The following is a 22,484-nucleotide window of genomic DNA, read 5'->3' on the forward strand; positions in this document are numbered from 1 at the left end:
GATGCATTACTATACAATTTCATGATTTTTATATGGTCTGGAAGTAATACATGATAATGGGATTGGAACATAATGTGAAAATTGAAAGAATTTGAGATTTCTTTATATGATTATTTCCACCGAGACAGAAGCAAGATTACATATGTATCTTTATTTGTTTTATAGTTGAGGACAACACAAAAGGTTTTGATTATCTCCAATGGTTTAAAATGCGTAAAGAGACAGAGAAAGAGACTTGACAAAGACATTCTCATAGGACGTTAGTTTGTACAAAGCTCCTTTCACCATCTCAAAAACTGGATCCGGATCCAAAATTGTAGTGGTATGATTGTTTATCAGTTCTTATTTTTCCAGCTATATATGAAGAAAATGGGTGAGGTTAAATCCCAATAACTCGGAAGCTGGATCCATTGTTGCTCAGCGAGAAGAAGCTTTGACCATAAAAAGAGGAAGGTGATGCTCCAATACTGCCATGAGCTGATGACCTTTGTATACTTCTTCTGTGTCCACATCAAAGCCTTGAAGCTGCTTCGCGGCTTCCATGAGCTGTCCCCTAAGCTTCTGTGAGAGCAACCGCCCACCCGCCTTCACACACTCTCTGTACAGCGGCATGTAAGCTATTGCAACTCTCAGTGGAGCTGGTAGATCCTTTAAACATATCGCAGACTCCCCAATCTTCAAAACCCTCATGAAATTCATGAAGTTCTCACGGCTTTCCCTCAATCCTTGGTTGAATGCAGCCTCTGACCAATGTTCTTGGAGAAACGATTTAAGTTCTGAAGGAACAGACTCGTCTTCTGACTTTGCAATGGTGTCTGCAACTGAATAAGTGGCTGCTGGATCCCCGAGGAAATCGGATTTAAGGAGAAACTCTACTCCGTAGAGGGAACCACCGCTTCTTTCGCCGGCTGCTTTGAGGATTTCGATGCTGAGAGCAGTGAGGACTGGTCTTGGTACATGAGGAAGGAGATAAGCAGCGATCTCGACCTGGCTGCTCGAAGTTGCGGCTGTAAGAGCCAAGCAAAGCTCCATTTCACGACAGCCTCTTTTCACAAACCATTCGACTACTTGCATACAACCTCTCTCTGCTGCTCTCATCAAGGGACCCAAGAAAGAAATGGCGTGACCTTCTTCCACAAGGCAGTCCATCGTTTCGATTTTACTATAGTGTGAGGCAAAACCCAGGGCTAAGTCGACATCCACGTCTAAGCTATTCCTTTGAGCAATCTGCATCAGAGAAATGAAAAAGTTAGAGCGCATAACAAAAACTTGCAAGCAATCATGAAGGAATAGATATACCTGCAACAAGATGCGCACAAGTTCTGTGCTCCCAAAACGAGAAGCTTCAAGAAAGCACTGATTCACGTTATCTGCGCCTCCTTCCACCAGCATACCGAGCAATCCATGTATCACAGTAGCTGAGATTCCAGAAGCCCAGCCAGGGTTAAACGAGGTAGAGAAAAGCGTTAGCGGGAAGCAGGCTGCATCAAAGGCTTCTGTGAAATCCTTTCCTGACAGATGGTTTCCTGCAAGATCTAAGAACATCTTGAAAGCAGAAAGCTGGAGTTGGATCTCAACAGCTGAGTCTTGCTCAGCTTTGTCTCTAGCGCCCTGGCATCGGGAGTGGAAACCTATGCATTTGAGGGCCCATTCAGTGAACTTTTGAACTTTGGCACCAGCTTCTGCTTTGAGGACCTCATCACCGTTACACTCCTGGAGACGCTCGTGCAACCTGGAAACGCCGAAGATGGAAAAAAAATGGATTTATAAAGTAAGGGTGTCTCACCCTTACCAGCTAACCCAAGATAAACCAGGAGAAAGATGCACACAAGAGATATTAGCAGAACGCAACTCTAAGATGTAACCAATCAATGTAACAAGTAAGCCACACTGTAGTGAACTGAATGAAGCAGAACAAAAAAGCAAACAATCATGATAGAAAGCCAATTGTCTAACAATCTAAACGTGTGTTGCCGTTACAACTATGAGAAAAGGGTAAAAAATCTTGTAATAGAATCAAATGAGTACCTTTGAGCCATTACAGTAACAGTATCAGCAAGACTCACTGTCCGGCTCTGGCAAGATGAGACACATGAAGCAAGAAACGAAGTCCTAAGTGTAGCTCTAGTATAGTCATGAGCACCATGACATATGATCTTTGCAATCAATCCCGTGATTCCCCGAAGCTCATGCTCCGTACTCAAGAACCAAATAGAATCTAGACTAATACACAACAAATCATTCAAAGCTTGTAGATCAGCCAGATGAATCAGTCTCTCGGAAAGTTCCCAATCCTGTGAGCTAACAGCACCTTGGAAGAGCCGTCCCAATTCGATTCTATCCTGTCTATTAAGCTTCTTCTCTTTCCCGAGATTTCCCTTCTCAAGAGGATCAATATTTTCACTGCATTTTAGTTTCTTGGCACTACAACCACAGCATTTGCTCGATTGTGTTGTAGCTTGGTCATTACTACCTATAAAAGGTCCCTCTCTAGCAAAAACCACATCACTCCCTTCGCCTCCTTCCACTGTAAATTCCTGGAAGTCTTTCTTTGGAGATTGAATAATGATCTCCTCAGTTTCCAACTCAGAACTTACAGGCTCATCAGGGTATATCTCATCACTCACGCTCTCGTTCTCCATCTACCCAAATTTCTGAAATAACAACTAAAAAAACTGCTCAAGAATCCAAAAACGAGCCAAAAACCTCTGTGGACAAGTGAAAAAACAAAAATCCAGACTTGTATCCAATTGCGCAATCAGCCACAATCAGCCACTCCAGATTGCGAGAGAACACAAGAAATCAAACCCTGCGAAAATGCAGGGAAAAATCTAGAGTTTTCTTCCCTCAGGCCCAGAAAACGCTATAGAATCACTAAACTCGATTCACGAGAGCGACAAGGGTCTCTGATTTATTACCAAAACGTAGTCAACAGAAGCATCGAAATCTAAAACTTAACGCTTTAAACCAAAACCAAGCACTGATCCCAATCAGAATCCATGCCCTGATCCTAAAACTGTCAACAGGGTAAATCCTTGACGCGTTTCGCTTGAGAATTCGACCCTGAAAAATTAAATCGGAAATTCAGAACAAACCATACGAAGGAAAGAGGGAAATTGCAGCATAACACAATCTGATTCGCGGGAAAAAAGAGACAACTTTAATAACCAAATGCGAATTTTTAAATACATAAGAAGATGTAGATGAGAAATGAGAAGGGAGATGGGAGATGGGAGATGAAGGAACCTGGAAGAGATTTTCATTGAGAGGTTAAGAGAGAGAGACACAGGAAAATGAGGTAGAGAGAAACCCTGCGCCTTGAGTTCTGTCCTTTTTTCTTTTAACAGAGAATTTTATTTATTGTGGAAAATGAACCGAAAGAAATTTGTTTTGCACTCTCAGATCTGCAGTAACAAATTTTTGGAAGACGAAGCAAAAGTGTATATTTTGGAACAAAACAATAATCTATCAAAAAAGAAGAAAATGTAAATTGTTATTTATAATCAAAAATAGATGACATTTCATTTCCTAAATGCCTTAAGCAAAAGTGTCTTTTTGGGCTAATCAATCGGTTATTAACCTAAGAGCACCGAATTATTTAGAAAATGCAAATTGACTCTTATTAAATTAGTTACTTGGACAACTATGCTAACAAAATTAGTTTTGTTCAAAAATGTCACCGAAGAGTTCTATATGTGATAGAAAAAAATTTCTATATTTCGTTTCTGGAATGTAATTTCCACAATCTTTTCTTTTTACTTTTTTTTTGGGAGGTAATTTTCAAAGTTTATTGTTGAAGACACTCTAACAGTGTAATACTGTATTTTGATTGCCCCCTTCATTTTTACATTATGATCATCCGTTTCAATAATGAGATTAGGAAAAGTGATATTAATTTTATTCGACAGTGTAACCCATTTAACAAAGCAAGCATCTTTGAGATTTGTATTTTATATTATTTCTGATACAATATAGGGGAGGGTGCCATCACCGATCTCTCTCGACGGTCGCCTACTAAAAGTCCCTCTCTTTCGTCTTTGTGAGTCTTTCAGCGATCAGCCATGGATGAAGAGTACGAAGTTATTGTTCTCGGTACTGGTCTCAAGGAGTGCATCCTTAGTGGTCTTCTCTCCGTCGATGGTCTTAAGGTCTCTTTCCTCACCTCTTCTTTTTTTTTTTTTTGTATGAATCCATGCTTGACTTTCGATTGTTGCTTGATCCGGAGAAATTTTGGATTCTGACTTTAATTCGTATCATGATGAACGGATCTTAGTGAGACTTATATCTCCGATTGCATGATTTTAAGCTCCGGTTTCCGATCTGGCTATCGATGAATTTTCATCGAAAAGTTGATAGCTTTTTGAGCTTCGAGATGAGTTTTCTCCCACAATCTGAGTTGATGCATTGGTTATTGAGGCGGCATCTCACAGGAATACTATATTCTATGGGATTAGCTGATATTGTCTTTGATCAATGAGCCAGCTCTTTTTTTTAAAGTAATCATCACATTGGTCGACTAATGATGTAGTTTTGTGCATACTCCAAATAGGTACTTCACATGGACAGGAATGACTACTACGGTGGAGAGTCGACATCGCTTAATCTCAATCAGGTCGATCCTCCCTGAAAAGCTATACTAAGATTTTTTTTTTGTGGTAAAACTTTCCATTGGTCCATTAGCGAGCGTTATTGATATTGCTTTGTTTTACCAGCTGTGGAAGAAGTTCAGGGGAGAAGAAAAGGCTCCTGCTCATTTAGGCTCTAGCAGAGACTACAATGTTGACATGATGCCTAAGGTATGATATTAGCTACTCGCCAGCTAATAGTCCCTTCTCTAGCTTATTTGTACTAGTAAGAATCACTAACTGCTTTCTCTCTTGATGTGGCGGACCAGTTTATGATGGCAAATGGCAAGCTTGTTCGTGTCCTTATTCATACAGATGTGACGAAGTACTTGTCTTTTAAAGCTGTTGATGGAAGCTATGTTTTTGTCAAGGGCAAGGTACAAGTTTTTCACCTGACGTGCTGGCCGCAGTTTTTGTAGTTTAAGTCATTTTAAAAAAAAAGTGATTTTTAACTGTTAATATCCTACAGGTTCAAAAGGTGCCAGCAACTCCAATGGAGGCCCTCAAATCTCCTCTTATGGGTATTTTTGAGAAACGTCGAGCTGGAAAGTTTTTCAGTTATGTTCAGGAATACGATGAGAAGGACCCAAAAACACATGATGGAGTGGATTTGAAGAGGGTTACGACTAAGGAATTGATTGCGTAAGCTGCTGTTCTGTTGCCTTCTGTAGTATGATGTCGTCAATATCTGATTTAGACAATCTGCTGCTAACTATTAGATAACACTTTGGCAGGAAATTCGGTCTTGATGAAAATACTATTGACTTTATTGGTCATGCGGTGGCACTTCACAGTAATGACAACCATCTCCATCAACCTGCATATGATACTGTAATGAGAATGAAGGTGAACTGCTCTCATGAGACTTTGAAATATAGCTCCCCTTTTTTTTAAAGTCTTACATTCTGCTCTGAGTTAGGCAATTTTAACACTCGGGCTTTATTTGTTTTATCAGCTCTACGCGGAATCCCTTGCACGTTTCCAAGGAGGTTCACCATATATCTATCCTCTCTATGGGTTGGGAGAATTGCCTCAGGTTCTTCTCTTTTCTTAATTTTTTTCCTTTAGATAAATGCTTTATTTGGTCGGTTCAACTATTTTCATGTTTTGGATTACATTGTCTGGATACTCTATGAACTTTTGTTCTTCTCATCCTTGTTTCAGGCATTTGCACGACTTAGTGCTGTCTATGGTGGGACTTACATGTTGAATAAACCTGAGTGCAAGGTATGTCTTTGGCTTCCTCATCTCTGTAGCTCTTTGTTTTGCTAATTCCGCTGCTCACAGAAGGAAAGCTTGTGACTTTTATAACAGGTAGAGTTCGACGAGGAAGGTAAGGTTACTGGTGTTACATCTGAGGGAGAGACTGCCAAATGCAAGAAAGTTGTCTGCGATCCTTCTTACCTGCCTAACAAGGTAATGACCGCAATCACAGATCTTTTGAACTTTACACTGACATTTAGCTTTGTCTGATGCTTCTCCATGGGAGCCGGGAGATATCGTTGATTGTTTTTTATTCAGTGCATATAACTTCCATATGTTCTCTGGTTTGTTTATCAGAATGCTAACCTGTTAGGCAATTTTCAAATCTCCGACTTTTTCCGGGTTATGTTTTTGATATGTTATTTACCTTTTAAAATCCTACTCAAACAGGTCAGGAAGATTGGCAGGGTTGCTAGAGCGATTGCCATTATGAGCCACCCCATTCCAAACACCAATGATTCTCACTCAGTGCAAGTCATCCTACCCCAAAAGCAATTGGGCCGCAAATCAGACATGTGAGTTCTCTTATTCATCTTGTGGTTTCACTGATAGAAGTAAATGAGTCTGAAACTCTGAATGACTGAATGGAAGTTAAACGACAGGTGTATATATTTTTTTCTTTATGGTAGCTAAGTGTCTGATGTCATTTTTCCTGACTTGTGCTCATGAGCTTGCTGAGATATCGACTTGATTCCTCTTTAGACTAAGGTTGGCAAGAAATTCTAGTCAGTAATATCAATTTCTTGAGGACAATACACACACATACCCTATAAAATCTGGCCATGTATAAAACCTTGAGTCGATTGATATGTTTGTTTCTCGGCTCATGATTACTTGATTGTAAATGTCAGGTATGTCTTCTGTTGTTCGTATTCACACAACGTTGCTCCCAAGGGAAAATTCATAGCATTTGTGTCGACAGACGCAGAGACTGACAACCCTCAGACCGAGCTGAAGCCTGGAATCGACCTTCTGGGACCTGTTGATGAGCTGTTCTTCGACATCTATGATAGATACGAGCCTGTCAACGAACCCACTTTGGACAACTGTTTCATATCAACCGTAAGTTATAGAAAATATGTGACCTTATGTCTTTTATTTTGTGAGCATCTTAAGTGCCTGGTTTCTAATAACCTCTTGTTTTGCTGTCCTAAACAGAGCTATGATGCTACAACACATTTTGACACAACTGTTGTTGATGTGTTGAACATGTATAAATTGATCACCGGAAAGGTAATGCTCGCAAATATAGCGATTTTTTTAATTTATCAACCCTGACATCTTGTGCGAGCTGGAAGTGATCACTTTTTGTGTTGCAGGAATTGGATCTAAGTGTGGATCTTAACGCAGCTAGTGCTGCAGAGGAATGATGGAGAAAAATGCAAGCTCTCTCTCTCTCTAGTCACCAAATGATGTAGGGCTGTGCCCATGTTAAGAAAACAAAAAAAAACACTCGCCTACAGGCCTTTGTGATTCTAAACTATTAGACAGAAATCCAAATTTAAAACATCCGTTTTATACTTTTGTTTCACAAACATTGGTAGTTGGTCTTTGCTTACTGATTCAATGGTTAATTATATATACACTTTTAACGACCAAAGTCTATGTTGGAGTTTGTAATGTTAGCTACAAGATTGTCTCCAAAGTTCTCTGCCATATAGGCTCAAAATGTTTTCTCCCACATACATGTAGTGTTTGTAAGAGAGAATCGAAGCATCTCTGCTTTATATACAGTATTTCTTACAACACCGTCAAACTCAGTTTTATATACCCATACAAAGCTCAAGAAGTAATTTCTTTTTTCTTTCTGAAATGGAATCTGATGAGGGAAGCTTTTGTTTATGAAGTATATAACTGAGTATTAATCTGCCTGCACAATCTCTGGTTTTCCCTCAGACTCAGAATGGTGATTTTGTTGAGACGAGCCTTTTCCTAGTAGCGACTGCAACTGAATAGAGCGCGGTGAAGGAGTAGCTAGAGGGTTTGGACTACCACCATGACTGGTACCTGCATGACTTGAGCCTTTCTTCACTCCTTTTTTAGCCATCTTTGCCCATCCAACAATCTGTTGCTGTGTCTGCTCGTTGAATATTGCACCTTTGTATGAACTTCCCATCTTTTCACCACAAGTCAAAGACAAGAAGAATAACAAACAAGTGTGGTTTTGAGTTTATGTCTCTGTCCAGTTGGTATCAGACAGAATGAATGGGAGATGCTAAATCTGTACCTGAGTAACGAGGGCATAGAGCGGTAAGGTACTGTAACTGCAGAGAAGCTGAACTAATACCCTGAAGAGACAAAGAAAAAATAAACAGAGTCAAAAAGGTTCTACACTTCAAGATCAAGAAACTTTCAAGGACATATATTAAGCTTTGGTTATTACCCGATGACGAGTCTGGGGATTATGAATTTGACTTGTCCCATAATGCAAGAATCAAAACCATATTCAACCTGTTTTTTTGTTACAATTGCAGGAATCTTTTTGAGAGATTTGTTTCCTTTCTGGATATTGGTTTAGATCCCAATAGTGGTGGTAAGAGAACTTACGAAGATAAAGAAGATGAAGGCCAATTCGAATGAGTTTTGGAAAAGAATGAAATGGATCAAGAAGAGAACTAGCCGGGGACTTTTAAACCAGAATAAATCATCTGATGGTCGCACTACCAGATCTCCTTCGACAGCAATGTGTTTCTCTGCAACTTCATGAGCCAAATCTGTGATGATATGCTCCAACTTTGTCCCCACGGCAAGCAAAAGCTGAGGAGAAAATCGGCGTAAATGAAGACTGGTTTTGAAGCATAGACATGGAGGATTGGTTCAGGGACTTACAATCAAGGGAATAAAAGCTATCCAAAAGTAAATATGCCATGCTGCAAGAAAGATGGATTCGATGATCATAAACCGACAAAAGAAGAGAATAAAACTGGTTTGGATCGAAGTTAAAAGATGTCTTCTCACCAGCAATGTTTAGAAGCAAGAAGAGAACCACAAATACCCAAAGGTACCAACTGCAATTTCATATAATAGATTAGAACGGAATCGAGAAATATATTTGAATAAGTATACACTAGAAGAGAATCAAGAACTTTTTTACCTGATACCAACAACTTTCTTGAAATCAGAATTAAGGGCACGCATCAAATACTTATGGAAATTGAATTTTGGGTTGGTCTTGCAATGAGTCTATATTATAGAGTTTAAGAAGAACAAAAGAGGAAGTTGTCTTTAGATGTGATTTGAGAGAGAAACTCAATTGGCAGATCAAAATCCAGAGAAATATACCGTGATGAAGCCTAGCCTCATCGTGATGTAATCCGATTCATTGACTGATCCAAGAAATTGTTTCATAAACGAATGCTGCAATGAACAAGAAGACACTCAAACTTTAAAACGTGTACGTCATATACATGCAAACATGTCTAAAGAATTAAGATCACTTTGTCTTTAGTAGCAAACAAAAAACACTCACCATCCATCCAAAGCAAGCATCTGCTTTTCCAACCCCAAGAAATCGTCCCCTGATGAATTCGTGTTCTTGAACCGCTGTGAATTTTTTCTTCTGGATCACTGTGTAGTGTGTGTGTATAACACGGATTAATGTAAAAATGACTAATAATCCACAAAAATGAAAATTATTAAAATTGTATAATACCTTGGTCTGCGTCGTAGTCCTTTTCTAAAACTTGATCCTCCCATTTTCTCCATTGCATTATCTATTTGCCATAACGTAATGTTATGATCATTAGACAAACTTATTATGCTTATATAAGTTGGCAATTGAATATTGTGGTGTTCCCTCTCTTGTTTTAGAGTAAGGTTGTCATCCCTATTTTCAAAGATAAAAGTAGTATTATTTGTAAATAAGTAAAATACCTTCATGGTGCCGAAAATAATGGTCAGGAGGCAGAAAATAATGTGGGCAACCGCTAATACAAAGATGAAAATATGAAGCTCGTGCAAAGCTGATACTGACATTAACGGAGCCTTTCCCTGAATTTTAAACATTATCACAAAAAACAAATCCAAAAGAAATTAGTTTCGTTAATTATGTAATATCATACAATATAGAATATTTCTCTATTGTATGCATGCACGTCTTCAAAGTCCAATCGTACTACATATCTTAGAGAATATCGTAACTAATGCTCAGAACGTGCAAGACAAACAAAAAATATTACAAAACGAGATTTTTGGTTGGTTTTTGACCAAATATACCTTTTGGGAGCAATAATCTCCGGCGGTGGAATCTTCGGCGAGGAGATGACGGGCGGTGAAGCTGAACTGGAAATGGGAGGAGTCTTTGAGGGACTTATCAACCTTTGGTTTCTTACAAGGGAGAAACTTTTCACTTAAGCCCTTTGATATGCAAATCTTTGCTATTTTGGACTGGCTTACTGATAATAGCAACGAAATGAACCCTAGCAGCATAAGTTCTGTTCCCAATTCCATCCAAACAATCACATGTTTTTATCCAAGAATTAAGTTAGAAACGATAGTGAAGTGAATTGGGTTTTCATTTCCATTGATTTAATTGAGTTGAGAATGTAAATTTCAAAACAAGAGGACTAATCTGTGACATTCTATAAATATTGGGCTAAAACGTGAAATCACCTTCTTTGATCTTCTGCAATGCCCCGAAAAGCTGCTTCTGGTCGTTCTTCTGAAAGTGCTGTACTCAAAATTTATGTATATACACATATAGTCAACAACGTAATAAGATTCTACATATACACGTACATGCTTTATTCTATAGATATAATTAACCTTTCCGGCACGGTGGAGGAAACGCTCGACGGCGAAAGAGATGGAGACGATGACGGAGCAGACGAGAGCCACCACCCAAGTTGGTGTGTACTCTAAGGTCGTTCCTCCTCCCGCCATTTTCTCTCCGGTGATTCTTGATCATTTTCTTGATCCATTGTTTGGTGGTTTATATATTTTGTAATGCGTTGACCAAATTATTTGTTTTTATTGTTAAAGCATGTCAATAATTTCGATTTTTCAAATCATCCATCTTATTCCTTGGAACGTGTCTATATATATAAAAAAAGGAATTCACATTCTGTAGGTTGTATTCAAACACATAATATAATACATTGGATATAATGTGTATGTTTGTGGCCTGTATGTTTGAATTTTCTTGATTGAATATACATATTTTGACAGTTCATGCTTAATAACTTAATATCTTACAGACGATAGGATCAAATACTAATGTTATATAAACGCCAAGAGTTCATAGAGATCTGTCTAACGCCTGTTTTATTTTATTTTATTTTTCGTCATAAGGTCTAGTTAGATATATTATCAAATAAATATATATAGAATCATGCGCTAAATCGATTAACTAAACGCCCTATCGATTAACCGATTGTCTACTAGATTAAACGGCCTATGTAGATCGCTTAATTAATCGGTCATTCAATAATTTGGACACAACCGACCAACTTATAAAATACAGTTAAATCACCTTTTCATTCATCAAGTCAACGAAATCCTTTTGGGTATCTACATATAACATATATACTATTAAAAAATTAATATACATTCATTGCACATTAGTATATTTCTTCCATAAACATTACAACGGAGCTGGAGGTAAAACATATTCTATCCCTGGTTTGATTTGGGTTAAAGGCTGATTTGAATCCGTTGGACCGGAATGATAAATAAATAGATCTGAACCGGAGATTTCTCATTGGTAAAATGGGCTTTCAAGGACGAAGTAAATTAAAAGGCCGAAATGATTTCGAGACCAATTTTTACTGAGAAGAACACACAAAGTTAAAAAAAGCAAATGAATAATCAAAGCCTATCTCAAACAAAGATCACTAGTCTCTGATCGGTTGATAAAGAAACAAAAAAAAAAAAAAAAAAAACTCAGATCCCAAAATCTATGAATATGGATAAAACAGATAAACAAGGAAGGAAGCATTCATCAATTCATTCTCCTGACAAGCTCGTTGATGAAATTCTCACGGTTTCCGGCATCACCACCTTCGACGTAGTGGTTCCTCTTCTTCTTAAGACCACCGAGTGGTGCCTTCAATTGGAATGGCCAAAGGAAGTTGTTGGCTTCTTTGAAGTGAGGTCCAACGGTCATGATCTCATGGATCAGATCCTCCATACAAATGATCCCGTGTTTGCCTAGAGCTTCAGCAACTATCGAGTTGTCTGTAAGTGCAATCCTCTGGTGGCTTAGCTTCCCATATCCTCTTTTGTAGATCAGTTCCTTTACGCTCTTCAAGTTTGGGTACCCGTAAGTCACGTAAGGCTCAACACGACGCAACATGTTGATTGTTGCCTTGTTCACCTTAAGGAATACACCATTGAAGATCTGCGCAAGTGTTTAGCACAAGTTAACTTCCAGATATCCGACATCTAACAAGTGCTGGTTAAACATAAGACCGATATATGTATCAATGAAAATAATAGCGAGCTAAAGGAACTTACTTGTCTCAAACGCAAGAGCTGCAGAATTTTCTTGGTTTTTGGGTCAATGGCGTTGATACTACAAAAGACAAAAAACAATGTAAGGAAACAACAGAAACTAGTGTTTGCAACTATTTGTCTAACACAGGAAAGAAAAAACACATACCCACGGATACGAATGATAAAGAGCAATTTAGCCTCAGGGTCAACATAGAACCCTCCTTTCAGCTTAGCCTCACGCTTCAATCGGATCAACTCATTATCCTAAACAATGAAATGAACGAATTTACCATTAAAATAGCCATCAACAAAAGAACAATCATCTTACTTAGCAAAGGAGACAAAAAGTGTGTTTCTTTACCTTCTCGGCGTATTCTTTGGCGTATTGCTCAGCTCTTTTGAAGACAAGCTTCCGTGTCTCGACACTCTTCTTCTTAGCAGCTTCAGCTTCCTGATTCTTCGCCAATGCCCATTCCTCTTGCCTCTTGATCTTTTTCAGCACAGACTCTGGAACCACCACCTTGGAGTCGGCCATTTCTCCTATATTCAATTCAAAAACCAAGCACAAACAAGCTTAGCAATCGAAACAATAAAAAGACACATTTGAGCAATACAATTATCAGAGGGGGAAATTGAACAGATTTTTAATCACGAAGAAGCAAAGCAGGAACATCTATGGAATGACTGCAATGGAAATGCGAAAGTAGTGTTTGCACGAAACCTCGATCAACTATACCGCACACGATTTGATAATTAGGTTTGATTTCCGAGAATAATCTTAAGTGCACTTATACAATAGAGCAATTGGGCTTATCGATCTCAAATCTTTTAGATGTATACAAACCTCGGAAAAGGAACTACCACAGGAAATAAGAAAACTTACGTTTCGAAACGAAAGTATACGAGGAAGATCGAAGAAGCTTACTTTGAGAGGAAGAGGAAATCTGAGAGAGATTAGATTGCGCGGCGCGGAGGAGAAGAAAACACAACAAAAATACGTCAAATGGGTTTAGGGTTTAATTCGAAACCCTATTTTCTTTTCCTTTTTTTTTTTTTAATCGGGCCCAACACTAGGAGGCGTTATTTTATCTGATTTTATTTGGGCTGGTGGACAAAGACGCTGGCCTGAATGATCAAAAGAACATTTTCGTGAGGCGAAAAGTGTTGAGCATTTGAAAAGTTTGAAATTGAATTTTACAAAATGAAGAATTGAGTGATTAGCTAACAATTTTGCAATACTAATCTCTTGGTGTGTGTTGTGGTGTTTTCTTGACATTTGATTTGGTACAACGCACAAAACTTATAGATTATGGGCAGAGTTAGGTCTTGTGGAGGGGGGTCAATTGACCCTTGTCAATTTTATAAAATAAATTTTTATGTGTATATAGTTAATAGTCTATAGAAAATATTAATATCGATTCTGATAAAAAATATATAATGTATTAATATTGACCCTGTTAAAAAATATTTTTTGTTTCGCCATTGATTATGGGCATTCTTTTTACTAAACCAATAGATCAAATACGGTATATGTAGAAATTGTGACCATTTTTGAAAACAATATCATTACAGAACATGTGATACTTTTTACGCTAAAATGAGAAGTTAGACTTCTAGAAGAAAAGAAAGAGAAAAACTTTAGAAACCGTAAAGCAAGAAAGACGTTTAGACGATAAGTGCTTGCCAGTTTTGGCCACTTCTTTCTTCCCCATAAAGAAGACAACTCCCCAAAAGGGAAAAAAATAATATCAAATGCTCTTCTAGAACCCTTATCCTATTTTTGTCTTTTAATTAATTATTCCCTTACTACTTTATAGTAAAATTTCATTTTCAAACACCAATATATGTCTATCGCATAATTAGATACCAATCCACTTCATCGCAATCTTAAATCAATCAACCTCTTTGATATCGTTGTGATTTCAAAGGTTTTTCTATAAACTACTATTGTCGTCGTTAAACATATTTAATTAATTACACATCCATTTAAAGAAAAGAAAATAAAAAGTTAAGATCATGAACAATAATAGGTAGCTACTTTTCCTTGTCCCCCTTGTTTCTTGACGAACAGTGTCGCCAAGGTTAGTATTTTAGGCTCATTATTGATATGAATCAACAGTAGAAAAGTACGTGAAACAGAATCATATACTATTCGAAGAAAATGGACGGTACTAGAGATTACCTACGACTACGAGTCGGGGATTGTTTTGTTTTCACTCGAAAATAATACATTGATATTATTCAAAGCACAGAAGATGACAGAGAGAAAATACAAAGAACAGTTGACTAAAGAAAAGAAGAAGACAATGTAAGGGAAATTGCAGTAGAGGGAGATGGACCAGCCCCCTTTCAATGTCTGACCCCATTATTATGTTAATATCCCATATTTCACTTTCGTTTTTGGCTATGTTCAGGAAGCTTCTAAGAAAAGCATATTATACACATCTCCCCTAAAAAGACCACATATATATAACACCAATTTTTGTATCTATCTCAAGCTTTAATTATCATCTGTAAAAAGTACAATATTTTTCAAAAATATGATATTAATCTTTGTTTTTTTTTTTTAAAAAAGAATTATTTATCAACTTAAACCCAAAAATAACGAAAATCCGGGATGCCTAAAACACCATCTAACTTTTTTTACCACATATATAGTCGAAGTTCCCAATAATCAAGACTTGCATTATAGTTTTCATAATTTTAGATCACCTTATTACAATATTTCAAAGGGTTTTCTTTAACCTAAAAGTTAGGTCCATTTATAACTTCTTCGAAACATAAGCTAATTAAACCTGTTTAAAAATAGTGTTATTCCGCTGTTGATACTCGAATTCGTAACTTTAAAATTTAACTTCTTTGGTGTCTGATCATGCTACTATAACAGTTCAACTACGTACCGACACCGCCACCGGCTTTTGATTATTCTGAACTTATAAAAAAAAAGGGAAAAAGACTTTCGTGAAATTGCCAAAACTGTCAGTTGTATTTTTCTTGGATTGCATTAATATATAATAATGGGACGAAAGTTACTCATGAATGACACTGATCGTGAGAACTTTTCAACAAAACTATTCATGTAAAACGAAAGGATGTAAAATATATAACTAATGGATTCGCATGCATGCTTACAAAATACTTCGTCCTTGTCAGTTGACAGTATAAACTTGGTAGATACAATATTTTTGTCTTGTACAAGATGAATTTTATTATTTACGTATACACAACTATGTTTTGCTAGTAGTGACTATATCAGACGATCAGTAAGAATTGAGTTATAATTCCTCATTTCTTAGACGTACACGGTACACCTCGAGATTAATTTTACATTAATCTGACATGAAATTAATGTAACATAAATAGTATGAGTAATTTTCATAGATAAACCAATCAAATAACAAAAAAACATCAATATCTGGTCTAGACGAGATGACTTGTGCGAGGCTGTAAGTCCGCGAAACGTACCTTTACGTCGGTGCACTGTATAATCCATGTGTCACCTTATTATTTGCCGGAGAACGACCGGAGATAAGGCCAATGTATCCACGAGGCCTTCTAGAAGATTAAAAAGTAGAAAGTTAGAAACCCTCTCATCAATATTATTAAATGTTTTTTTGGTAACAAAGGTTATTATTATTATTTAAATCATTCAATGTTCATCCAATATTTTTATGTTCATTCAGTATATTGATGATTTTTTTCAAATATAACTTCCCTCACAACATTCTATATTGGTAAAACGTATACAAACACATGATGATATCTTGAAACTTTAACAATTAAGCATAATAGCTAAAGAAAATAATCTATATATGGACTATTCGTGGAAGAATTTGTTTGATAGTGCGTGCACAATGCGACATGAAATTAAAAATGTATATAAGATATTATAATAAATTAACATCTCACTATATATATGTTTATATATCGGTTGACGGTTGCGTCAGTGAGTACGACTCACTCCTCATTGCAAGTATCAAACTATCATCTGTCTTTGTAAAGCTTCTAGAAGCTTACTGGTTTTCTTCAATTTGTTTAAAAAATGGAAAAAGAAAAGTGATGGTAAAAAGTTCACAGGTCTTCATGAACTTTATAAGAGAGGTTATAGACTCCGTTTTCGGACTATTCTTTTTCAAGAATTCTGCGTCAACAGAGCTGGATTTTTTGGTGACATTGAAAGGGGATAGTAATCTATTTGATAAACTAATTAAAAAGTTATTGACCCAGAAAAAAAACTACTTTTCTAGTGTAGTGTCGTCTAAGTGTAGAACAAATGGTGCGGTCACAGTATCAGTTGATGAATTAAACAATTAGACATTAAACTTACCTAACTTCACTTAACCCAAAAAGTTACCTAACTTCAACTATTGTCTCGTACAAGTTACAACATAAACTATTTTTGATGTTAATAGATGCGAATTCAAATATATGATATCCTCAAACTGGGAAAATAAAGCATAAATTTTTGATAATTAGTACATGGGATATCCCTGAAGTTTGTTGTTAATGTTCCTTTTTCTTATGGAGTAGTCTAGTTACTTTAACAGTTTAACTCAAATGTTAACCGTCTTAAGCTTGCTGGTTTAATGGAAATTTGTTTTTAAAAAAGGTACACCGTCTTCATGAACTGAACCAGTCAACTAGAGGTCGAAAATTATAATTTTTGAATTAAAAAAAAATTAAAAAAAAGTATTATTATATTCTGGTGAACCCCTCCCTTAATGGTTCACTGATTTACATGCTCTAATCTTTGCTTGCTATCCCACAGTTTTTTTTTTTTTGGTCTGTAACCGAATTCCAAAGTTTATTAGTTAAATTTTCCACTCATTTTCATCCTTTTATACGATAACGTGATTCATTTAAGCATTTGTACATACCAAAGCCATAGCGTGAGCTGCGTTTGCGTTTTGCAACATACGGCAATATCGAATTTTTAATCTAAAATTATCAAAGTAGAAAGCTGTTAAATTAGTAAACTATTTTAACAAAAAAAGAAATAAAAAAAAAATCTCTCAACGAACCGTCGCGTCATTTTAATCACAACTATTCATCTTCCTCCTCCTTCCCTATATAAAGGCTCTGCCACCTCAAGTAGCTTCAAACTTACTCAAAGTAACAACGAGTCCCCTTTACTTGAGTTATTGTCTTTCTTCTCCACACATACTCACTTAGACTTAGCTCAATCAAACTCATTACCCTCTTTTAAGAAGCTTCTTTGTTTCTTCCCCAACTAGTTCTACGATTATGGAAATGTCGAAAAAGAGAGCTGGCGACATTTCAAAAGATTTCCAAAACTGTCACGATTTGATTCCCGGTTTACCCTCGGAATTAGCTATCGAGTGTCTAGTCAGAGTTCCGTACCAATTTCAATCCGCCATGAAATCCGTTTGCCGTTCTTGGCGTAGTTTAATCTCCGACTCTTCCTTCATCATAGAGCGGCGGAGATGTGGCAAAGCAGAGCTTCTTCTCTGTCTCGTTCAACCGCTGTCGCCGCCAAATCCAGCGTCTAAAACGGTTGGGGAGACATTGGTGATGGACGAAAAGGGTGAGAAGAAATTGGAGGATGAGTCGCCGCGCGTTTTCGGCACGCCACGGTTTGGATTAAGCGTTTACAACGCCGCGATGTCCACGTGGAATCGCGTTGCGTTTCCCGAGCAGCAGATCCCGCTTTTCTGCGAGTGCGTCGCGCTTCAGGACGCTGGGAAGATTCTGCTCATCGGCGGGTGGGATCCGGAGACGTTACAGCCAGTGAAGGACGTTTACGTTCTGGAATTCGCCGGAGAAGGAAGCGGACGGAGGTGGAGACGAGGATCACCGATGACGGAATCGCGGTCGTTTTTCGCCTGCGCTTCCGTCGGCTCGACGAAGGTGTATGTCGCCGGAGGGCACGACGACCAGAAGAACGCTTTACGCTCGGCGGAGGTGTACGACGTGGAGAAGGACGAGTGGTCGACGATTGCTCCGATGACGGAAGAAAGGGACGAATGTCAAGGATTCTTCATGGAGACGGATCTAGGATTCTGCGTAATTAGCGGTTATGCGACGGAATCTCAAGGTCGATTCCGATCCGATGCAGAGAGTTACGATCTGGCTACAAATTCCTGGGCCAAAATCGAAAACATTTGGCCATTTCAAGATACAAGCCCTAGAGGACGCATCGCCGGAGACATGAGAGGCTCCTCGAGGTTATGGTGTTTCACGGACCAGCTTCCATCTGAAACTAAAGACGATTCGAGGAAATGTAAACTAGATGTTGAAACTATTCAGCTTCCGGTGACGGGAAGCTCGGTTTTCGCCGGAAGCTTAGGAGGTGAAGTAGTGGTAATGGTTGGTGGAAAAAGAGAATCTGAAGGTGAAGGAGTGATGATGAAGATGAAGACAGAGAAGAAAATCGGAAAATGGAGTGGTCATATCCAAATACCTTATGGTTTCTCCACTCTTCCCTTTTCACAATCTTCAATCTATGTTTGAAAATCCAAAAGATGTGTGGTTTTTATAGTACAACATTGTATTGTGATGGAAATGGTAGGCGGAAGAAGAGAACTCTGTATCATTAGCTACAAAAGAAGAAATGAGAATTGTATAATGGTTTGATGATCAGAGCAATTGCCATTCATCTTCTTCACGTTCGTCCTCTGTTGTATCCTCCACAAACCCGCAATTGCTGTGGCTTATCGCGCTGTGGGTTTGAGTGACGGTGAACAATGGAGCACCGTTTGATTCCTCCGCTAGTTTCGATGCTCGTTGACAGAAATCATCGAAATCACCTGTTCAAAGATTAGGGACCGTTTTAGTAAAGTTAGGATACATACTACTGGCTTTGAACTTTGGGAATCCAAAATTCAATACCTTTGTCGCGGCAATAGAATCCGAGAGCTAGAGATGGGTCGAGTGATTCCAAAGGAACGTAACGAAGGACACTGATGCAGATTAAGATAAAATTAAGAAACAGGATATATATAAATTGATAGTTTGATAGATGACATAGATTGAAACTCACTTGCAGTGATAGGAGGATGTGTCCACATCTGTAGTTTCCTTGTTGACTGTGATTACCTAACCAATCAATCAAATGATAAGCCTCAATCAGTGAAGCCAAAATGTAAAATGCCATCACGTTAATGATTAATATCAGATCTTCCTAACCAAAAAAAAAAAAAAACTTATGGGCAACTGATCCGATTTAGGTACTATGGACCACCTTAAAGCCAGACCAAAATTCTGATTATGTCCAGACTCTATAAAATTTCAAGGTACGGAATGAAACCTGTTGGACTTCGTGCGGATCAAGGTAGAAACCTTTGTCTTCTTGAACGCCAACTATGTAAGTTGAGGCACCTGGTTTGCCACCCAAAATCCCCAGACTCTGAGGGAAAGTGAATGTGGCTATGAGAGATGGAATGTACCTGGAAACAGAGTTTATGCAATGTTTTATAACAGGCCATATTCAAATTCAAGCACAAACTAAAAAGAACGCAATCGACTTCACAATCGCAAACCTGGGATTCACTCTGTCAAGCCCAAGAACCAGTGGGACCAAAAGAAGAATCGGAGTCCACTCAGCCTGTCCATTTGAGAATTCTAGACAAGATTTTCTGGCATCTTCTATACAGAGAATTGGAGCCCCGCCTCTCTCTCCATCTTCGCTACCCGAAACGATATGAACAGCCATAGGAAGCATCTTGTGTTTAGAATCAGTTTGTTTTCTCTTCTTGCAAGCTAATGATTCCCACGATCGACATATCGCATATGGTCCTATCCATGACCCAGCAGCAAGACCATAGGACTCTCCAACTAGTATAAGATTATGGATGGAGAAAGCTGAAGCCTCGGAATCACCAAAAAGTTCCAAGGTCTCTAAGTATTCCTGTTCAGGCGGCTGCAATTTTTAAATCAAACAAGCATGAGGTTCCCACTCGCTCGCTAAGTAATGGACTGGAATCTATCTGATCAAATCAGGTATCTGTTCCAAGACTCTAGAGTTGCATATTCAGTAATTATGACAAAGGCTGGATGCTACATTGAGCTAACCTCAGATTTCTTGGTTCTCCAAGACCTCCCCAGCCTATGGAAAAGCAATGCCTGCAATTATTTGACTTGTTTAAAAAATGGTCCAAACTTCAAAATCTCACGCCAAAGGAAATTTTATTCCTCACACCTGAGCAAAAAGCATCTGGCTGCTCCGAAGCATGCAACCCCAGTTTACATCGCTGGTATAAGTTGTGTCCTTAATAGGTTCGAAACCTGTAAAATAAAATGGTGAATGTTATGCGAAAACTTTATGTTGGACTTGAATTTGTAGCTGAATATACAAACCTTTACGATATGTAATCAGTATTCTGGATGAATAATCTTGTTTAAATGCAGCCAATACACTACCATCATCTGTTTCCCCTGAGGCTTCATCCTCAGATATTTTATAACAGACACCCAAGAGCCATACGTCACTTGTGGTGCTCGGAAGACCAGTCCTGTTTGGCCCTAAAACACGCTCCTGGAATCTCCTGATTGCACCACTCGTCATAAAGGCTTTCTTTACAAATGCTGTCCAACCATTACAAGTAGCCCAAACTTGCTTGTGCCCGGAAGTTGAAGACTCCCTAAACGGTTGAGAAACTGAGGAAGAAGGCGCAAACACGTTTGACCACAAAGTAAACTTGGACTTATTATCCCTAGGTCCTGAATCTGAAACTAGAGATGTTGGGGATTTATCATGCTTTTCACTCATGCTTGATGAAGAACATTGTTGAGGAACAAATCTATCACATAAAACCTTCATTACCTAGACATGAAGCACCAATTGCAACGTGTCCGTCTCATAGAAGCAACATAAACCCTGAGAACCTTATCTGCAATAATAAGCATCAAAGACACCGAATTAACATCGAACATACTTGTAAGTAAGAGGAAGCCAAGATAAACTAAAAACTTCTACAATCAACCTCAAACACTACATAAGATTTGGCCTTTGTGACTTCAAGGTTCAAAGAAGTTGAATCAAACAATTCTCAAATAAAAACATCATGTAAACCAGCATGTGACAGGACAATCCTCGTGTATATGCTTCAATGATCAATAATTACAAATCCATAAAAACTCTGATAAACCAGGAAATTCCACTCGTAGCTTCTTATCCTCTCCAAACGTCATACAAGAAAATCTCTCCGTGGCACAATCAGGACATTTCGATTCAACATGCATATTAAGAGGGGCTTCAGGGTATAACAGAGACATAGAAAGCATAAGTTAGCATTTGGATTCCACATGCATATTCTCGTAATTGAATAAATTCTCAGGAATTTCACAGAAGACAGAGTCTATAAGCAGACTTTGAAGAAGTTTCAACTCACGGATCTACAGTAATTGAAAGTGATCAGATAATCAACACAATCAGTCAACTCAAATTTGACAACCATTTCATCGTATACATACCAGATATCAAGCTCGTTTAAACAAAAACCAATCGTACACAATTTCATCATCTAATCTAGCCAAGGAATGATCACAAGTCTACCAAGAAGCAGAAGGATCACCTGAGGGATCGATTAAACAATCGCCGACGAGGATAACGCAGAGTCAGAGAGAAGAAGAAGAAGAAGAAGAAAGAAGATCGATTTCGTGTTGTAGCTTCGTCGCTTCTACGTCCCGTCGAAGATACCTAACAACAAAGGGACAACTAAGAAGAACGTGTGTCTCTTTGGAGGTTTTGGGACACAATCTCAATGGAGAATCTCTACTTTCTTCAAGTCTTCGATGTTGATAGCTCTCGCTTCCATTTAATGACACCTATATTTTTTTATTTCTTAATTTTCACATAATCAGTGTTATGAACTTATGATTATTACGTTTATTAATATACAATTATTACTTTACGAGAAAAGTGGAGTAAAAGATAAAGAGAGACTCCGATTTTTATTTGTTTCCGTAAACATTTTAATATCATGGAGGAAAAAAAAATTCTAATAGACTTTTTGCTGCATATGTCACACATTACCATTTTATTTTTTATCCAATATTACAAAATAATTAAGGGATTAGCAGCACATAAATGTGATTACACGACTACGAGTTATCTTGTTATTTGGGTTGGGCTTGTTCAAATATTTGGATTGCGTACAAAAGCCCATCATAATCCGAGTGAGCGGGTTCTTTTTTTTAACAGCG

General features: G+C 37.9%; 6 protein-coding genes across 10 annotated transcripts; 2 read left to right on the plus strand and 4 right to left on the minus strand.

Moving 5' to 3' along the window:
- Positions 1-85: 85 nt before the first annotated feature.
- LOC18015846 (ankyrin repeat protein SKIP35) lies at positions 86-3,355 on the minus strand. The gene is made up of 4 exons (XM_006397520.2): positions 3,247-3,355; positions 2,029-3,063; positions 1,300-1,732; positions 86-1,227 (listed from the first exon to the last, which is right to left on the minus strand). Exons 2-4 carry the CDS (start codon positions 2,640-2,642, stop codon positions 418-420), a joined length of 1,857 nt encoding a protein of 618 aa, XP_006397583.1. The 5' UTR covers positions 2,643-3,063; positions 3,247-3,355; the 3' UTR covers positions 86-417.
- A 587-nt stretch (positions 3,356-3,942) lies between these two features.
- On the plus strand, positions 3,943-7,406 carry LOC18015845 (guanosine nucleotide diphosphate dissociation inhibitor 1). Its single transcript, XM_006397522.2, has 13 exons — positions 3,943-4,148; positions 4,550-4,612; positions 4,713-4,796; positions 4,895-5,002; positions 5,095-5,267; positions 5,360-5,471; positions 5,581-5,661; positions 5,790-5,852; positions 5,940-6,041; positions 6,279-6,403; positions 6,740-6,950; positions 7,047-7,121; positions 7,208-7,406. Exons 1-13 carry the CDS (start codon positions 4,062-4,064, stop codon positions 7,256-7,258), a joined length of 1,335 nt encoding a protein of 444 aa, XP_006397585.1. The 5' UTR covers positions 3,943-4,061; the 3' UTR covers positions 7,259-7,406.
- Positions 7,407-7,682: 276 nt separating this feature from the next.
- LOC18015847 (MLO-like protein 15) lies at positions 7,683-10,769 on the minus strand. Its single transcript, XM_006397523.2, has 14 exons — positions 10,653-10,769; positions 10,500-10,557; positions 10,104-10,321; positions 9,762-9,878; positions 9,541-9,601; positions 9,358-9,455; positions 9,171-9,245; positions 8,983-9,071; positions 8,847-8,896; positions 8,718-8,758; positions 8,436-8,645; positions 8,272-8,339; positions 8,116-8,176; positions 7,683-8,004 (listed from the first exon to the last, which is right to left on the minus strand). Exons 1-14 carry the CDS (start codon positions 10,767-10,769, stop codon positions 7,750-7,752), a joined length of 1,518 nt encoding a protein of 505 aa, XP_006397586.1. The 3' UTR covers positions 7,683-7,749.
- Positions 10,770-11,614: 845 nt separating this feature from the next.
- LOC18015848 (60S ribosomal protein L7-3) lies at positions 11,615-13,325 on the minus strand. 2 transcript variants are annotated; one of them, XM_006397525.2, is made up of 5 exons: positions 13,246-13,325; positions 12,682-12,860; positions 12,487-12,584; positions 12,342-12,399; positions 11,615-12,225 (listed from the first exon to the last, which is right to left on the minus strand). In XM_006397525.2, the coding sequence occupies exons 2-5, from the start codon at positions 12,853-12,855 to the stop codon at positions 11,827-11,829; spliced, it is 729 nt and encodes a 242-aa protein (XP_006397588.1). In that variant the 5' UTR covers positions 12,856-12,860; positions 13,246-13,325; the 3' UTR covers positions 11,615-11,826. The 2 variants fall into 2 exon arrangements, with proteins under 2 accessions (XP_006397588.1, XP_006397587.1); XM_006397524.2 differs by having other exon boundaries at positions 13,204-13,309.
- A 3,758-nt stretch (positions 13,326-17,083) lies between these two features.
- On the plus strand, positions 17,084-18,876 carry LOC18015849 (F-box/kelch-repeat protein At2g44130). The gene has a single exon (XM_024154976.1). It carries the CDS (start codon positions 17,565-17,567, stop codon positions 18,789-18,791), a length of 1,227 nt encoding a protein of 408 aa, XP_024010744.1. The 5' UTR covers positions 17,084-17,564; the 3' UTR covers positions 18,792-18,876.
- On the minus strand, positions 18,712-22,071 carry LOC18015851 (cysteine protease ATG4a). 4 transcript variants are annotated; one of them, XM_024154974.1, is made up of 10 exons: positions 21,854-22,071; positions 21,103-21,169; positions 20,637-21,011; positions 20,479-20,564; positions 20,352-20,402; positions 19,820-20,199; positions 19,588-19,726; positions 19,321-19,376; positions 19,170-19,240; positions 18,712-19,087 (listed from the first exon to the last, which is right to left on the minus strand). In XM_024154974.1, exons 3-10 carry the CDS (start codon positions 20,842-20,844, stop codon positions 18,918-18,920), a joined length of 1,161 nt encoding a protein of 386 aa, XP_024010742.1. In that variant the 5' UTR covers positions 20,845-21,011; positions 21,103-21,169; positions 21,854-22,071; the 3' UTR covers positions 18,712-18,917. The 4 variants fall into 4 exon arrangements, with proteins under 4 accessions (XP_024010742.1, XP_006397591.1, XP_024010743.1 ...); XM_006397528.2 differs by having other exon boundaries at positions 20,637-20,936; positions 21,854-22,063; XM_024154975.1 differs by having other exon boundaries at positions 20,637-21,005; positions 21,854-22,063.
- Between the last annotated feature and the right edge of the window lie 413 nt (positions 22,072-22,484).

This window comes from Eutrema salsugineum, unplaced genomic scaffold (genome assembly GCF_000478725.1).
Source record: "Eutrema salsugineum unplaced genomic scaffold, Eutsalg1_0 scaffold_22, whole genome shotgun sequence".
Classification (NCBI taxonomy): domain Eukaryota; kingdom Viridiplantae; phylum Streptophyta; class Magnoliopsida; order Brassicales; family Brassicaceae; genus Eutrema; species Eutrema salsugineum.

What these genes read in the sequence shown, in the direction of transcription:
- LOC18015845 (XM_006397522.2), top strand. Translation starts at nt 4,062, where the DNA reads ATGGATGAAGAGTACGAAGTTATTGTTCTCGGTACTGGTCTCAAGGAG. An exon ending in GGTTGGGAGAATTGCCTCAG is followed by an intron (nt 5,662 to 5,789) that starts GTTCTTCTCTTT and finishes TCCTTGTTTCAG; the next exon opens with GCATTTGCACGACTTAGTGC. An exon ending in ATAAATTGATCACCGGAAAG is followed by an intron (nt 7,122 to 7,207) that starts GTAATGCTCGCA and finishes TTTGTGTTGCAG; the next exon opens with GAATTGGATCTAAGTGTGGA.
- LOC18015849 (XM_024154976.1), top strand. Translation starts at nt 17,565, where the DNA reads ATGGAAATGTCGAAAAAGAGAGCTGGCGACATTTCAAAAGATTTCCAA.
- LOC18015847 (XM_006397523.2), bottom strand. Translation starts at nt 10,769, where the DNA reads ATGGCGGGAGGAGGAACGACCTTAGAGTACACACCAACTTGGGTGGTG. An exon ending in TCCTCCACCGTGCCGGAAAG is followed by an intron (nt 10,558 to 10,652) that starts GTTAATTATATC and finishes TTTTGAGTACAG; the next exon opens with CACTTTCAGAAGAACGACCA. An exon ending in TAGCTTTTATTCCCTTGATT is followed by an intron (nt 8,646 to 8,717) that starts GTAAGTCCCTGA and finishes TTTTCTCCTCAG; the next exon opens with CTTTTGCTTGCCGTGGGGAC.
- LOC18015846 (XM_006397520.2), bottom strand. Translation starts at nt 2,642, where the DNA reads ATGGAGAACGAGAGCGTGAGTGATGAGATATACCCTGATGAGCCTGTA. An exon ending in GTTACTGTAATGGCTCAAAG is followed by an intron (nt 1,733 to 2,028) that starts GTACTCATTTGA and finishes CGGCGTTTCCAG; the next exon opens with GTTGCACGAGCGTCTCCAGG. An exon ending in TTGTGCGCATCTTGTTGCAG is followed by an intron (nt 1,228 to 1,299) that starts GTATATCTATTC and finishes TCTCTGATGCAG; the next exon opens with ATTGCTCAAAGGAATAGCTT.
- LOC18015851 (XM_006397529.2), bottom strand. Translation starts at nt 21,099, where the DNA reads ATGAAGGTTTTATGTGATAGATTTGTTCCTCAACAATGTTCTTCATCA. An exon ending in GGAGAACCAAGAAATCTGAG is followed by an intron (nt 20,200 to 20,351) that starts GTTAGCTCAATG and finishes TAAAAATTGCAG; the next exon opens with CCGCCTGAACAGGAATACTT. An exon ending in CTTGACAGAGTGAATCCCAG is followed by an intron (nt 19,727 to 19,819) that starts GTTTGCGATTGT and finishes CTCTGTTTCCAG; the next exon opens with GTACATTCCATCTCTCATAG.
- LOC18015848 (XM_006397525.2), bottom strand. Translation starts at nt 12,855, where the DNA reads ATGGCCGACTCCAAGGTGGTGGTTCCAGAGTCTGTGCTGAAAAAGATC. An exon ending in CCAAAGAATACGCCGAGAAG is followed by an intron (nt 12,585 to 12,681) that starts GTAAAGAAACAC and finishes TTCATTGTTTAG; the next exon opens with GATAATGAGTTGATCCGATT. An exon ending in TTTATCATTCGTATCCGTGG is followed by an intron (nt 12,400 to 12,486) that starts GTATGTGTTTTT and finishes TGTCTTTTGTAG; the next exon opens with TATCAACGCCATTGACCCAA.